Source organism: Drosophila erecta, unplaced genomic scaffold, assembly GCF_003286155.1.
Source record: "Drosophila erecta strain 14021-0224.00,06,07 unplaced genomic scaffold, DereRS2 tig00000126-arrow-pilon, whole genome shotgun sequence".
Taxonomy (NCBI): domain Eukaryota; kingdom Metazoa; phylum Arthropoda; class Insecta; order Diptera; family Drosophilidae; genus Drosophila; species Drosophila erecta.
This window is the reverse complement of record NW_020825209.1, coordinates 13,737,336-13,753,263: the sequence shown is the minus strand read 5'-3', so window position 1 is coordinate 13,753,263 and position 15,928 is coordinate 13,737,336. Positions and strand designations below refer to the sequence as shown.

The window sequence follows — 15,928 nt, the reverse complement described above, 5'->3', positions numbered from 1 at the left end:
ACGGGGATTTTCCTACGAAGGTTGCAGTAGAAGTGGGTGCAACAAATTTGCACTTTTCACAATTTTCGGTACTTTTATTGGCTTAAAGTGTATCTTTTCGTCAAAGGTAAATTTACTGATTTTTTAATGTAAATCGATGGGAAATGGAGCTGCAAACTAAACGAGTCACCATTCAACAGTAGAGTCACTAATTTCGAAACTATGGACAAAATACTCATGTGCAAACTACTCATAACCTGTATACACTATATAAAATCGTTTGTTATATTATCGTTGATTTGCCAACGGTTCAGAATGAGTTTATGATATCAAAAATGATATCACTCCATATTGGGACATTTTCAAATGTTTTGGCGACCGACTAATGAGCACTTGTGTGTAACTAAATTGCATTTACCAAAGTCAGATTATTTTACAAGGGGTTACATCTTGGCGGACTTGCCGGCCTTGGTATCAGACTTTCGGCTAATTGTTTCCAAATTATCAATTCAAATCACGTTGCGACTCATTCGCCGCCCAGCAAAGTGAGGAAAAAAATTATCATGCAGCACGCTTAAATGGCTTTTCAATTAGATTATGTCATTCAAGTGCCAGCGACGACGGCTTTTCCCCACTTTACCACCACCCTGGCCACATTAAACGTATCAATTTCCGTTAAGGAATTTTCTCCGAAAACAACAGGGCGAAAAAAACAGGGAAACCCTCCCGAAAACAACGGCAAACAACTTGAGTTCATTAATTTTGTGCGAGGCGCAACAATTAGCACGAAACCGAATCGAGGGGTGGTGGTTGGGTGTTGGGTGATTTTTCGGGAAATGGGGAGCATCACCCAAACGCAAAAAAAAAAGAAAAAAAAACACAATATTCAACAATATGCTTGCCCAATCTTTAACTTCCCCCCGTGCACCGCAAAACGTGACGCTGCTAATTAAGTTGACGCATTTGCCGCCTCGCTGGCTCAGCTTTTCCCACTTTCCCGCTTTCCCGCTTTCGCGTTTTCCTGCTTTGTGCCTCGCGGACTTTTTTGTCTAGCGGGTGGGTGTTGTTTTCCCGCTTTTCCGAGAGGGCGGCGCCTTCTTGTGGTGAGCTTAAGAAATTTGCATGGTTGATTTGGTGTTCAACTCGGGAAAATGGAGCTGGCGAGGGAGGCCCGGCAAGCGGATTTTCCCGAGCAACGGAGTGGGCGGCCTTGAGGAGCCCCAGGTCAAAAATCGGCGGTAGGGCAACAGGTTATTGGGCAAAGGGTTTACGGAAAAGGGGTGCTCCAAAAAACAATGAATGAATGGGAACAATTACGAGGGCACATTAACACCTAATCATCGCGTTCTATTGAACTACTTATGAAATGAACATAATACGAGCGATTTTACTGCTATTATTACTGTTCAAATCAATTTATGATTATTGCAAATGCACTGAAGCACATCCAATTGAGTTGAAATAAAGGAAGTCTTCTTCAAAGTTTCCGCATTAATAAATAATATCAAGAAAAAGTACCGAAAATCCGACCAAATCAGAAACAACAACAGTGAAGCACTTGAGAAATTTATTGAAAATGCGTGCTTTTTGCACTTGAGTTTTTGAATTCCTCTCCTTTACATTTTCCATTTTGCTTAGCGTTTTTTTGTTCTGCCTTTTCTCGCCTATTATTGTTGTTGTGGAAAAGTCAAGTGGGGCGCGGAGTTTTTTGCGATTGTTGTTCTCTAACTGCCGATGATCGCCTTTTGTGGGCCGCACATCAAACGAAACTGGGTGGGAAATGGGTGCATAGTGGGTGGGAAGTGGGTGGGAAAAGGTGGCGAGCACAAAGACATTGAGTCCACTTGTGGGCGTGTACGGGCAGAAGTGCTCAAGTGCACACGGGCTTTGATTTCTTTTCGCATATAATTAGTTTAGTCAAAAGTTGAAACCAACTGACGGCTGGCTGCCTTGTGTTTTCCCTGCCGTTTTCCCCTATGCCCCTGCCTCGCCCATTTGCCAAGTCCAGAAATATGTTGCATTCAAACAGGCGCAGCAAAAGTCTCACCTGAGTTTCTGGGCGAAACATCCCACATATAGCAGTTCAGCATGTTTTTTCAACTGTCATTTTGACAGCTGCTTCAGCCGGCGATGTTACTTTTTACCTGTAACCTGCAAGCAGTGCAAGTTCTTGTTCTCGACTTTATTTTTTATTCTTAACCTTTTTGCGCCAGACAAGCTGCAGAATCTGCAGGACCAAGAGCTGGCAAATCAGCTGTTTCCTACACCAAAAAAAGGGAAGAGCACCAGAAGCATTTGGCATTTAGGGGTGGCAGGGGGTCAGGGGTCAGGGGTCATACGTATCTACATGCAGCTGTCAAAGCCCAGCCACCAAGTTTCACAACTTTCGAAAGAAGTTGGAGAAATGGGTTATTCAAATGGGTTGGGTGGCGAATGGCACTTGCTAAAGATGCACATGGAAATTGTAGGGATTAATGTAACAAAACTGTTTCGCTATCATTTATTATTTTATCTGTGTGCCAAAACCTTTGTCGATCTGCAACACGTGTAATGTAAGGGCAATCAAGGAGCACTCAAAAATGACCAACAACTTGAGATCCAATCAAGAGGACTCTTAATCCCGAGCTGGGCGGCCCAGCAACTTTTTAAACTTTACGCTTCGTTTCCATAACGTATAAATATTCTATAAATACCAATAAAAGTGTAGGGAAAAGTTGGGCAAAAAAACAGATAAGAAAACGAATAAAACAAAAACTTTCGTTCGCCGCAAAAGCAACAAAAAAAAGGAAGACGGAAAATGCTTAAAAATCTCATCGACAGCAGAGTGTAAAGCAACAACTTGGGGCGGAAGTGGCTCAACAATTTTCAACACGTTTCCCCACCAGCCAGGAAAATCATAAAATTTTAACGAACCTATTGAAAGTTTACACATTGCTGCTTGATTTCACTGGGCCAATGGGGCTAAGGCTAAGGTCCGGAAAGTGTGAAAAGCACCATCGAACGGCAAAGATTTTCACACTTAGACATTAAGGAAATTTATGAACTTACATACACACACGCAGGGGCGCACCAGTGATGTTCGATTTGGCCACTTTTGAGCACATTCTTGGTGAAAATATTTACACTTGTGTGTGTGGAAACTTCTCTTGCCTTAAAAACTCAAGCAATTACAGTACATCTTTGTATGTTTTTACCAACAATGCACATACTATTAAAGGCATGCAAGTCGCAAAGTCTCAGTACCTTACAAAAGATAGAAAACTTATAACTGTTGGCTTTTGGCGATTTTCGGTGGTTTCGGCGGTCAAATAGTGGCATCGCTGGGACGCACATGTTTCATGTTGGGCGCCGAAAAGTGTGCTACAGGAAAATTAAACTTACCTATGTAAACAAGCCAGGAAAAGGTATCCTCTGAGTATGTGTGTGTGTGTGTGAGTGTGTTTGCCTGTGTGCGGCTGAGGCGGAAGTTGTGTTCAAACTTAATTTAAGGTTCAATAGCGTAACCAAAGAAAACCACACGAACTTTGGCTGGAAAGGCGACGACGACGACGACGACGACGATGAACGAGTTTCGTGTAACATAAAATCTTGTGGTTTATTAGATTTTAATAATTCACACGATTCGAGTGTGCGTGCGTGTGTGTGTGTGCTGGTGTGGAAGACACATGACAGCCTCACAAAAAAAGATGGGTGGAGCGTGGCTAGAGAGAATTGCTGTGCATTTGAAGTCAACAAAAAACTAACTTTTATCTACCGCTCGTCTCAACTTTGTATCGCTTCAGCCAGTATCCCCCCACCCCCCGAGAAGACAACCAAAATCACCTGCCACCACCCCCTGGAAAGAACACCCGAAGGTGTGTTTGTCTTGGCAGCAAAACAACAACAAGGAGAACGACAAATTTGTGGCATATCAGCGGTGTGTCGTGTGGGTTGTTGTGTCCGTGCGCCAAGTGGTTGGGTCTAAGTTCTGGCGAAGAGGCACTAGTGGGTTAAGACGGTGGTGCAAGTGCATACTTGAGAGTATGTGGAAAATGCCACTGAAGGGAATTGATTTGCACAGGACTTAGCTAAAGACTGCATAATAAGTTGACAATGTCTGCCATTAGATTTAGCTGAAATTTATGTGCAGTAAGACTTGCATGCCACTTTTATAGAAGCAAATAGCTTAATTTGATAACCAAGGGCGCTTTGGTGGTTCATCAGCGACATTTCACCTGCCTAACCTTTAATCTCCAATCTGTAATCCACGTGCAGTCCGCTACATGCACTTTTGCCCGGTACTCCTTCCATTTTGATGACCTTTGCTGCCGTGGAATGTCCATTCCACCAGCTCCCCGCCTCCGACCAATCGATGGATTAACCCTCTGAGACCGCAGAGGATGTGACATACGAGTGCGCCCCATGCCATTCCATGCCATGCGGTGCCATGCCTGGCATTCCTCGACTTTATCTACCTGGCAAAGTTGCCAACTTTGGCTAGTCGCTTAACAGGCGTATCGCTCATGGCCCAAAAGACCTTGTTGGCCAAAGTCAAGTGCCAGGACATGGACATCAACAACGAATAAAGGGGGTGAAATGCACGGCAGGAAGGACAGGAATCACAAGGAGCACAAGGAGCACAAGGAGCTGAAACCAGGTTTCCGCTTCCGGCGGACTCTATAAATTTTTGCCATCTACCTGGGAGTATGCAAAAGATGATGATGCTGCTACGAACACAACAAAAAACAAAAAAAAAACGAAATGCAAGGAAGTCCAGAATAAATCAGTGAAAAATGTGCAACTTATGATCAAGTGTTCCCACAAGAATTGCAAACTTTGCACAGCCAACCAAGATGCTTTTCCTTTTCTGCACTCTTTGTTGTCTCGGGAACTGAACGTCGAAGACATCATCGAAGTTATGTGCCCAGAAAAAGAGTTTGCATAGTTGAGTTGACCTTTTTGCTTTGCTTGTTGTTGTACGGCCCATAAATAGTTTATAAACTATGCTGAAACCAAAGGAGACTACTTCAAAATATGGGGTGAAGTCACTTGTAAGCAGATAATTGCATTTCACACCAATTAATCTCATTCAGGACGGCAGAAAAAGAAAAAAACGCCAGGAAGCCAATGAAAAACAAACAGAAATTGGAAAATGGGCAGCGACAGAATCAATTTGAATTTCAAATTAACAAGAAAACAGTGGGTGGAGATCGGGGTCACCACTCGAGTAGCACAGCCTAAGATTTGCGACATTACAATGGGGTGGTATTATCCAAATGCAACGACATCAAATGTCGTCTACAAGGCAGCTGCCTCTCGCTTTTTCCCCTGCGCAATACAAATTGAATTTTCCATTTAAAGACAATGGGTTGGCAAATTTTCAAAATGCCAATGTCGTCATTTGTTATTTTGTCGAAAAATAAAGTTATTATTCCCAGCGGATAGGGCAACACTCGAGTTCATTGGGAGAACTTTAAGATATTAAAAAATATGTATTATATGGAATATACAAGATGTAACGAATACTGAAGTATATGAACAGGGAATTTATTTTATATTTAAAGAACTTTGAACGCCATTAATTAGTGCAAATTACCTACTATTTGCAGAAAATTCAGTTTTATCAACATGCGAACCAAAAAGATGCGCAGATAAGTAGAATGTCATAAAAAATCTTGAATTTAGCAGGGCATCTGCGAACAGTCTGGCATTTCCGCGCCAGACTTCGGCTTCCATTTTTCCATTTAACAGAAATTAATTTATTACATCAATATTTATGTTTCACTTAAATTATAATGCGTGAATGCAGTCATCCCTCTGTCTAAACTTTTACAATATTTTTTTCCGCTCTCCACTTTTCACTTCTTCGACCATTTCTGCCCGCCGCAAAGCAAACAAAAAGGGGGGATCCTTTTTTTGTCTGACTCCCACAGACTGTTTTCGAGGAATCGCAATCAGCCATAATAAATATTAAAAAATAGCGCATAAAGTCAAACATTTTGGGGTAGCTGTGCGGATCGTTGATGGAAACTTTTCTAATAAAATAGTGAGCGTGGAGCAATTGCAATTGTGAATTTCTGCAATTGCACAACTTTTGGGCATATTCAAAAAGCATTTTCGCCAATCAGAAAGTGTTTCAACAAATATTGACAGACGAAAAAGTGGGTTGCAAATTGTGGGCGGGGCTATGGGCAAAAATGACTGCCATAATTAACAGTTAATATTGCAGAAGCGGCAAACAAAGTTGGTTCCGGTTGTTTCTATTTCTGCTATTTGACTAGAACTCCCTTCGCCCTTCTCCTCCACCAAAAAAAAGGGGGCGACTGGCGTTTAATAAGCTCACAGTTTGTGTTTGTGTTTTCCAACACTGCAAACACATACATATGAGGAAAATCTCTTCCATGCAAGCGAAACTCAAATAGAGGGGTTAGGAAAATGGTGGGTGGGGGGGTGCTGGTGCTGAGTAGCACTTGAACCCCTTTCCCCATTTTCTTCCTTGGCCTTTTTTATGCTGGCACGCTTTTTGCTCATTTTTTGGTGTCAATGAACAGTTTTAACATATTAGCAAAGTTTCTTAAAGTACACATAAATATGTTTGATGTGTGAGAGAACGCCAAGGAAAATGGCAGAATTGGTATGGGAAAACCTCCGGAAAAAAGGTCTGGGTTTGAGTATGGCAAAATGGCGGGAGACACAAGTGCAAAGGCAAACGGAATATTATGTAAGATGCCGGGGCCAAAGTGGCGGATGAGTATCGCATTTTCAAGTGCCTCTGGGTGGAAAGATATAAAATGCAAAACGACAACGCCGACTATGAGTGCCCAAGCCAGCTGCATTGAAAAACGCGGATTTTCCTCAATTTCCATACGATTTTACCATGCGGCTCAGGGGAGCCATCTTTCATTGGCATATTGAAAACGACTTTAAATGGATCGCAAAATTGGATGGATGAGCCAAGGGAAAAATTCAACAGTTGTCAGTGGTGCTAAGAAAATGCAATTGTTGCTTAAACATTTATTAAGAAATTCAACTTTTTAATTTCTAAATAGCCAGGGAATTTGAAGTACCTTTGGAAACTCACACCCAAACCCAAATCGACTTACAAATTAACTCAATAAAAACAGTTTTCGATATTAAATTATCATATTCCCCATTACCGCCCTGGGTGGTTGGAGAACTTTCTCCTTACCACTAACCCCCTCCACACTACCCACACACACACACTCAAATTTAATATGGATGTATGTATGTATTCCTCCACTACAACTACAACAAAAGGATGTCGTGTCGTGCCGCGTCGCTTAATCATGTCAATGATTTATAACGCTTTCAAGGAGCGCACCAAAACTCGAACTTGTCGACGCCAACTTCCCCCTCCCGCTTTTCCGCCCATTTTCCCCAAACCCAATCGCTTTCCCTCCCATTTTCCTCAAGGTGAGCGAGTGGCGGCAAGGGGCGGGAGGCCACTGAATGACTTGCCAGACAAAAGCATAGTAACTAGCTTAGGAACCGGAGTTTGGGGCCAGGTCAGAACATAAGTTTTCCAGCTACTTATATGCCGCCGTAGTCGAGGCGAAATTTATCTCACGAAAAATGATTTGGCTCATTATCAACAGCAGCTAAAGTGCAGCCAGTACACAGAAAGAATGTATCTTAGAAGTTCAAATTCAAGCGAACGCAAAGAAGTGCAGTTTTCCAAAAACCAAAGCAAACATAAATTTGCTTGTTAATTAAAAACTATATATATTATGTGAAATACAAGAGGAAATATTGATATCACACATTTATAAGAATGATGTACATACGTATTTTAAGTGTACAAAAAACCAGAGATACATTTATAGACAAAAGCAGCAGGACGATTTCGGAGGGGAGGGACATCGAATAAACGCATAAATCAACAACAAAAACAGAAAAAATGATTTATTTTTCCTGGCTGCTCCTTCAGCTGCTGCGTCTTCTTACACTCCACCAAAAACACCCACCCAACTCCCAAATATTTTCCTCTTTTTTTGGCGACGGGGTTGGACCCGTTGTATGATTGCTTCTAATAAGTAAAGTGGGATAATGCCAGGAATTTGGGGGGAATGGGAAGAGGCGGCTGCGTCGAGGGGGAAGTACCATAATCAGTAAGGAAAAATCGGGGAAAATAAATAATGTGGGAGGGGGCGGCAAGGTGTGCATGCCCACCAATAATAAAGTAATCAAAGTGATATGGTGTTGATGCCAGGAGGGAGGGAACTTCATATGGGGCTGCTGTGTGAGGACAGGATAAAAGGAAGCCCCAAACAATGTGTGTTGTTATTGTTGCCAGGATTATGCCATTAAGACATGAGGCAATCGAATTATGGTCCTGGCCTGCAAATGAAATTGAATAAGCAACCAGAGCCAGAGGCGGAGGCACTGGGAAAATCCAGCTGAACAATGGAACAAAGGAGCAGGCATTTAAGCGGCCAATCTGGCTGAGAGATCTGGCCATAATAACTATTGGGTGGGGGTATTGTGAATGGGGTGAATTGTTTAAAATGTAAAGCACACAAGCCACTTATTTGCTAGATGTTTTCTTTCCTCTTTTTAAATAATAAGCATTGCACAAGCAAATGGATATTAAAGCATATGTGTTCTGATTGTATTGAACATTTGGGAATGCAAAGGAACTTTACACTACATGTGTTCGGTGTCTCTCCGCCAAAACCCCATAAATAGCTGCTTAATTACCTTCTCAAGTGCCAAGTGCATTCACCTGGCCTTCTTCCCCATTTTTGCCTGTTTGCAAAAAACTTCTTGCACAAAGAAAACCCAAGCACACAAAACAGTAAGAAGCAGTTGGGGCAAAAGCCGAAGACAAAGTATAAAACATATGCCAAAACACCGATTGCAATTAATCTTGTGCATGTTTTGGCCCTCTTCGCCCTTACCGAATTTTCCAGCGAGCGGTAAACTGTATTGGTAAACAACAAAACGGGAAAACTTGCGCTGCATTTGGCTTTCGGTACTGGGTTCTTCCCTTTTTTCCCCGTCAGGGTTGCCACCTGCAAAAAGGAAGCAACCAATTTAGTGTGGTTGTGTTTGGGTGCTGTGATCTATTGTTGGTAAAAGCAAACTTTGCAGCATACTTCAAGGCGCCACCCACATAAGCTCTTATTCCCTGGATTTGTCTGTGTATATTTTGGCGTGTGCATGTGTGCTATAGACATTTGTGAGGTATCCCTTAAATACCAATTTATGGCACAAGCAGATAAAGTCCCAAATCTGCACTTAATCTTTTGCATTGTTTAATTTCGACTCATTGAGTTGGAGCGCCAAAAATGTCCCACTCTTGGATTTCTCCATTTCCTAGTAAGATTGTGTATGGGTGATTGTGTTTGAGGCGTGGGGCGTGTGGGCGGTGGGCGGTGGGCGGTGGGCGTGGCCATATGAATGGGCATTGTTCCGGGCCGAGAGCGGCGTACTTAAGTTGCCTGGGAAATAAATCGCTGTTGACGTCTACAATGTGCCACACAGAGAACAAAAATGTTTTCATATCAAAAATTAATATATAAAATCAACTAAAGATAGTTCTGAAACGTGAAATATATCCAACATTTGATAAAAAAAAGTTAATATGATGCAAGAGCCAATACTAGTTATAATGTAAATATATGTTACATATAGTCATGCGTAATTTTTTCCCCTGTTCTTGGGATATCAAAGGGAAATGAAGTGAGGAGAAAGTTTGGAAGGTGGGAGCTTCCTCGTTTGCTTGTGTGCAATATTCGATGCTTCATTGCAACCACGGCAACAACAAAAACACGTCCTTGCTCAACAGGCGCAACAGTCGTCCTTACTTCCTTCTTCCTTCCTTCCTCCAACCATTTAGTCTTCCTTAACCCCTGTTTGCCCGCTTTTGGGGCTCGATTTTGCGGTTTCCATGGGCGGCGTTTGCAGAAGGATACAGAGAAGGGGGGTCCTGGATCCGGGTCTTGGTCCAACACAACTTGTTCGCTAGTTAAAACTTACAACTTGCGCGTTATTTCCTGCCACACACACACACACACACACACACACACACACACACACGAACACACACTAGCACACACTTTCTCTTTGAGAAAGGGGTTCGCATCACCCCCCCTACGACCGCAACGCCCTCCGTACTTAAGGTGTTAACGCAAAAGCTTGACTCATAAAATATTGAAAAAGCCGCAAAAACTTTGCACCAAAAAAGCTAGGAGCTAGGGAAAATACACATAGGTAATACAGAGCAAAATGGTTGGGGATAAGGGAAATAGGGGGCCAATTGTGGCGGATTGTTGGAACCCCAAATTGAACGGCTAAGTGGCGGAGTCAGTGAAACTTTCTTCCTTCCTTTTTCTTGTTGCTCTTTGGTGTTTTGTTTTCCAAGCCATTACGTTATATCTATATTCTATTAATTTATTTTTTAAATTTGTATTTATGTTTATTAAAATTCTATTTATATTTATTTACATATATATAATATATTACATTTATATTTATTAAATTTATATATATTACATTTATATTTATACTTATTAAATTTATATTTATTAAATTAATATTCATATACGTTTATATTTATTATTTATATTCATTTAAATTTATTAAATTAATTTTTATATTTATTAAACATTTACTTATATTTATTGAATTTTTATTTATATTTCAACCTTCAACTTATTAAACTTGAACTTCAACTTATATTAGAAGCCTTTAACTCATGTTCACTTCGCCTTTAATGTCAATATAATTTCGTTCGTAACAAGGAAAATGTGGAAATAGCACCGCCGTTCTTAATTGATTCAAGTTTTAATAGACTTCGGGCTCTCAAGCATCCGATCTGCCATGTCCACAGACCGCCTGATCCTGCTGCAGTTCAGCATGCACTGTTTCAAGGTCATTTTCATCTACTGCATCTGTGTAAATGTCCTGGAGCACCTCTTCCAAAGGGTCCAGGAAAACTGAGCGGGAAAATGTTGGGGGCCAGAAAACGGGATCAATAAAAGAACGAAAGTAATTACACAAAAGAATATGCCAATAAAAATGACTTATGTATCAATTTCCTTTACGACATAATCCCAGACGAAATGGGGAGAATGATGACGATGACGATGACGATGATGATGATGATAATAAAAGGCAACGTAGCACAAAGCGAAAAATTTTCAATTTTATTTTTATTGCCATATTGTGTATCAAATATTTACAATTATTTGCCCCCAAGTCCCAGGAAAATGAGCCGGAAAAGGCGCACAGACGAGCCGCGGCTGGTTTTGTTGGGTGGGTGGGGGTAGCAGATAAACTCAAATAAATTTTTGGCATGGCACTGTAGCCAAGGTGGAAATGATGAGCCTTCTTCGACGGAGGCAGACAACATCCGCAAAACTACAGACGTGAAAAAGTTTTCGATCAAAAACGCGCCAGCGAAATTATACCCGCCCCTTGCCTCTCTTTCTATTCGCTTAGTGCCGTCCTACTCTCGGTGGCGGCATTAAAATTTTATTTTAATGTCATCGAGACGTTGATTTACAGCCACCAGATTCTCGGTCTGTGCCTTTGTGCGCGGCAGGCGAAGTATCATTTTAATAATATTTTATTGCTTCGAAAAGTGGTAATAGCGCGTAAAATGCCAAGGCCCGGAAAATTGTTTCACAAAGGCGAGAATTCGGTGCAGAAAAATGTGGTGAATATCCTGCAGGATGTGCCTGCAAAAATATGAAGCAACACTAAACAATTGCTTATTAAAAGTACTATATGTACTAATAATGCATATGGGTAGATACAAAGTTCACATCGAGTACTTGCTAACACAGCCCAGACTTCATTTTCCACTCTTAATCTTTAACTGGTAATACGCCTATATCCGTTCAGGATGTACTCAGGGAAAACCCCAATTTTCCCTCATCCAGTGTTAACAGTTTACTTCTGTTGCCCTTTTCGCCGGCGAAGGAAACCTTGCCAATCGTAACGGGTTTCCATCAATTGGAAACACATTCGCCGTGAGCTTTTCCGCTTTTCCGCATTTCCCCGCTCCGCTTCCGTCTGCCTTCGCTATCTGGTTCATTTAACAACAATTATAATGGTTTCCACGTTTGCCATTACTTTTAACGGTTGTCCTCGGTTTTCCTCGGCTTTCCATTACTGGTGGAAAATCTCATTCTCGTTACCTTTTTGCGAGGCAATCGAAGTGCTTATAAAACTTAATGAAATGAAACCTTTGAAATGGCCAAACGGAAAAAGTACGTGAAGAGATTGGCTTGGCACTTTTCGGCTTTTCCGAATATATATTTTAAGTAATATTTATGTGACTTCACCTCCCTTCTCATCCTACGCGCTCTCTTCACCAATTAATTTTTATTTATGTCTGTATGCGCTAATACATATATATATATTTTTTTTTGGTTCGCTTTTCCCTTATCAAACAAACAGTTGGCAAAATGATAAATGCCCTTCACCCCAAATCCCCTCTCTTTTCGGTAATTTAATATTTTTCATTTATTTTTTTTCCCAAAGTTGGGGGCCGCTAAAAAATGACAATTTTTAATTATCAAATGCGTTTAATGATAAAAATTGTCTAAGCGAACGAACGGACGGGGGTGTGGCAGCCACTTTCCCAGCTTTTAATTTATGATTTATTTGTGTGGGTGGCGGGGCGCCCATAATAATTAATATTGCACACAAGAAAATGCCAGAAAATAAAAAAAGCAAAAAAAAGCAAAAAAAAGCGATGCGAACTGAACCTAAGAGAAAACAACGAAACAGAAGGCGGGCAAAGGCGTCGAAAACAATTCCCCCGAGGGGGTGGGCACATTTTTTTTCATAAATCTTGAAGGCGAAGACAGTAAGTGCAATGTCATTGAGGCAAAAAAATACAAAGGGGTAGTAGGGGGAATAGGGGGGAGCAAGAAACAAAACCCAAGCCCTACCCCCTTGGAAACCTCCGCCCCTGTTGCGACCACATGTCGTCTTGAGCCTGCCGCGAACACAAAATTAAAAGTATTTCTCGAATTATTGTTAATGATGATTAAAAATATGTGTACCTGCGGAAATGAAATGGCAAGATGCTGTGGATTGTAAAGGGAGTACACCTGTCCCCAAAGCGAACACATGCTGCCCCCATCTCCATCCCGACTGAAATCGAGTTCACTTTGCTTTGCCTTGACTTTTCCGAAGGTGGGGGGGGAAGCGTTTCCTTCAAGCAAATAATATAATAAATACATACGAGAATATTTAAGATTACTCAACGGAGTACGACGTACAATAAAAATAATAGCACCGAAGCTACAAAAATGTATAAAACAAGACTCAACAAATGATTGAAACTTACATCTAATTTTCATGAATTTTTCGTGACAGCCCTGAAGTTCAAATATCTATCTTCGTCATAATTAAAGTGAGCATTTTCGCGAAGGGAGCTGAGTTCTGTGGGTGGCAAAGGGTTGAATGCGGCGTGTGGCGGCACTCGATAACATAATTATCTGTCATAATCAGTAGGCGTTGAAATGTGCAATTTAAAGAGCAATTTAATGCGCGCCAGCAGCGAAAAACAACAACACCGATGCAGATACGGCCGCAGCGACATACATAGATACATCTACGGATACGGTTATGGATGGCGGATACAACTACACGTACATATGCAGATATAAACACAAATCACCAGGCAGTTGCAGTTGCAGTTGCAGTTGCAGTTGCACAAAAGCGCAAGGGCGTCGGTGCAACAGCAACCGTAGCAGCAACCGGTTGCATGGGGGTGGAAATCAGGGGGGTTGCCTAGTGCAACGCCTGTGGGGTTTCAGCAGTGGCGTAGTTGGGCAAGCTCCAAGGGGGCAGAATTTTTCCGCAGCGGTTATCAATCAATTGTACAGAAGTACAACTGCTTCTTCAATGCTTTTCCACAATACATTTTCTCCGATTAACTTCCCCCTGAGACTACGCCACTGTTGGTGTTTGCCAACGTCTAAAGCATTTCGGTGATTGTGTCAGTTTGAGTTTTTGCAAATTTGCATCGGATTATTGCAATAAACATAATTATGCGCGCTGCATATGATTTTTCAATTAAACACATGCCAACCCGGCGTGAAAAGCCCCCTTTTGAAGGGGCTATCATTGTGGACTCCTGGGTCTTTCTGCTGGGGCGTGGCAAATAAAGGGTTAAAGGCTGGCCTTTTCGGAGCTGGAAAACGGGGGAACTAGATATTTGATACCGAGGGATTCTGGGATGATGTGACCAACCAATTGCTGTTCGTTGCGGGTGCTTGAAATGCATATTTGTTAATTAAGTGTCGCATGTGTGTGCAAAAGCCCCCAAACACCCAGCATGTGGTGCCATTCTAGCGGTGCTTAAGTGGAATCAATGGACTGTAATGCGAAGATAATCACTTTAAACAACAAAAAAATATTAAAAAAGCAACGAGCAAAAATTATATTTACTATGAAGAGCCTTTGCCTTAAGTGGGAAAATAGGAGAATGAGGCGTTGCCAATGAGACATATGCCATGCACTCAACGGGATATTGCAGAAATTTCAATTAGATGAGGTGTTGAAGCGAAACACTGCGATGCAATTGGATTTGTGTTTGCCATTTGAAGCGTTGATGAGCACTTGATGGCTGGCTACCCCATTCTTATTATTCTTATCCCAGAGAGATCGTCAGCCACAGCGAAATATTTTTGTCTTTGAAAGTGAAGTTATTATATTGATTTTCGAGGTAAAAGTAAACATAAGTATGAAGAAGAACGCTTGTCGTGTCATATGGATCCACCCGGAACATCACTAAATATAAAAAAAAAATAGAAAACCAAAGAACACTTCAGATGCCCTTAACTGAGGGTAACAGTAGACACAAGCCCAGCCACTGGAACCTCATTATCCAACAAGGATAACTGCAGCAGATAGTCGCCTTTGGGTGCATTGTCCGGCAGAAAATTGGTCTCCATTTCGTAATTATCGATGGTATATTTGCCTTTCGGAAATGGGCAGGTATCCTGATCCGGTAAATTGGATGCCTTTTGTATGCTTGGATACGAGTCCTCATCTTCTTTGATGAACTGACAAAATGGTTTCTTAAGAGCCATTACCATGGAACCCCGCTGATTGGCATTGGAATCGTAGACGTAAACCATCAGAAGAATCTACAAAATAGGACATATTAACGGGAAGTTACTCGGAAGATCCGGCTAGTATTCTACTACAAACAATTGACCAATCATTACCTTCTGCTCATCGGCCATATTGAGCTTGAATTCAAAGTCGCCGTTCACCACAAATTTATTTCGTGAGACCTTTTTCATACTCAGCGTTCCCCAGTCCACCCAGTTTTCCTGATTTTCGATGGCTTCGTCCATCGTAAAGGTGTTTAGCTCCACGCTGTAGGGTTTTTCCGCCCGACAACTTTGAAGCAAAAGTATCGAATGTATCGAAAGTATCGAAAGCAACAGCGTAATGGGACTTATTCTGGAACGCAACCCTGCCATTCTGCTAATGTCACTACAATGTGGGGTGATCGAATAGATCTCGAAATATATATATCAACAAAGTACGGTGAAAAGCCATCTGACACGCCAAATCGGTGTTTGATTACTATTATGTGGCCTTATCTGGATGTATCTTTTAGCCGTAATTTTTAAGAGTCTTAATTGTGGTTGTCATATCGTGCATTGCAAAAATGTTGCGACAAGGCTGAAGCTAGCTTATGAACATATAGCATGTAATAGTTGTTCTAGATATGTAAACACCGTTTAGGTGACCTTACTGGAACAAAGTTTCAAATATTTAGATCATCATCTATGCGTTTCACCTATCCGCTGAATGTTTCTGTTTGAACCGCTGTCTGTTCAAGTTTTCCGTTGAAATTCTGTAAATATTTTATGCCAACTAATCTCTTAACACTCTATTGAGACATGTAAACTTTTAATAGCATTTGCTTCACTCCGCCAAAGTCTGATGAAGTACAACGATGGGGAAAATGGGA

General features: G+C 41.5%; 2 protein-coding genes across 2 annotated transcripts; one reads left to right on the top strand and one right to left on the bottom strand.

Annotated features, from left to right (window-relative positions):
• Positions 1–10,678: 10,678 nt before the first annotated feature.
• LOC26526981 lies at positions 10,679–11,050 on the top strand. Its single transcript, XM_015156005.2, has 2 exons — positions 10,679–10,968; positions 11,038–11,050. Exon 1 carries the CDS (start codon positions 10,801–10,803, stop codon positions 10,918–10,920), a length of 120 nt encoding a protein of 39 aa, XP_015011491.1. The 5' UTR covers positions 10,679–10,800; the 3' UTR covers positions 10,921–10,968; positions 11,038–11,050.
• Positions 11,051–14,631: 3,581 nt separating this feature from the next.
• Positions 14,632–15,432, bottom strand: LOC6551443. The gene is made up of 2 exons (XM_001978505.2): positions 15,171–15,432; positions 14,632–15,089 (listed from the first exon to the last, which is right to left on the bottom strand). Exons 1-2 carry the CDS (start codon positions 15,429–15,431, stop codon positions 14,778–14,780), a joined length of 573 nt encoding a protein of 190 aa, XP_001978541.1. The 5' UTR covers position 15,432; the 3' UTR covers positions 14,632–14,777.
• Positions 15,433–15,928: the final 496 nt, after the last annotated feature.

Excerpts from the sequence above, each read along its gene's own strand:
- LOC26526981 (XM_015156005.2), top strand. The coding sequence starts at position 10,801 with ATGTCCACAGACCGCCTGATCCTGCTGCAGTTCAGCATGCACTGTTTC.
- LOC6551443 (XM_001978505.2), bottom strand. The coding sequence starts at position 15,431 with ATGGCAGGGTTGCGTTCCAGAATAAGTCCCATTACGCTGTTGCTTTCG. Across the intron at positions 15,090-15,170 it reads ATATGGCCGATGAGCAGAAG|ATTCTTCTGATGGTTTACGT; the intron begins GTAATGATTGGT and ends CCTATTTTGTAG.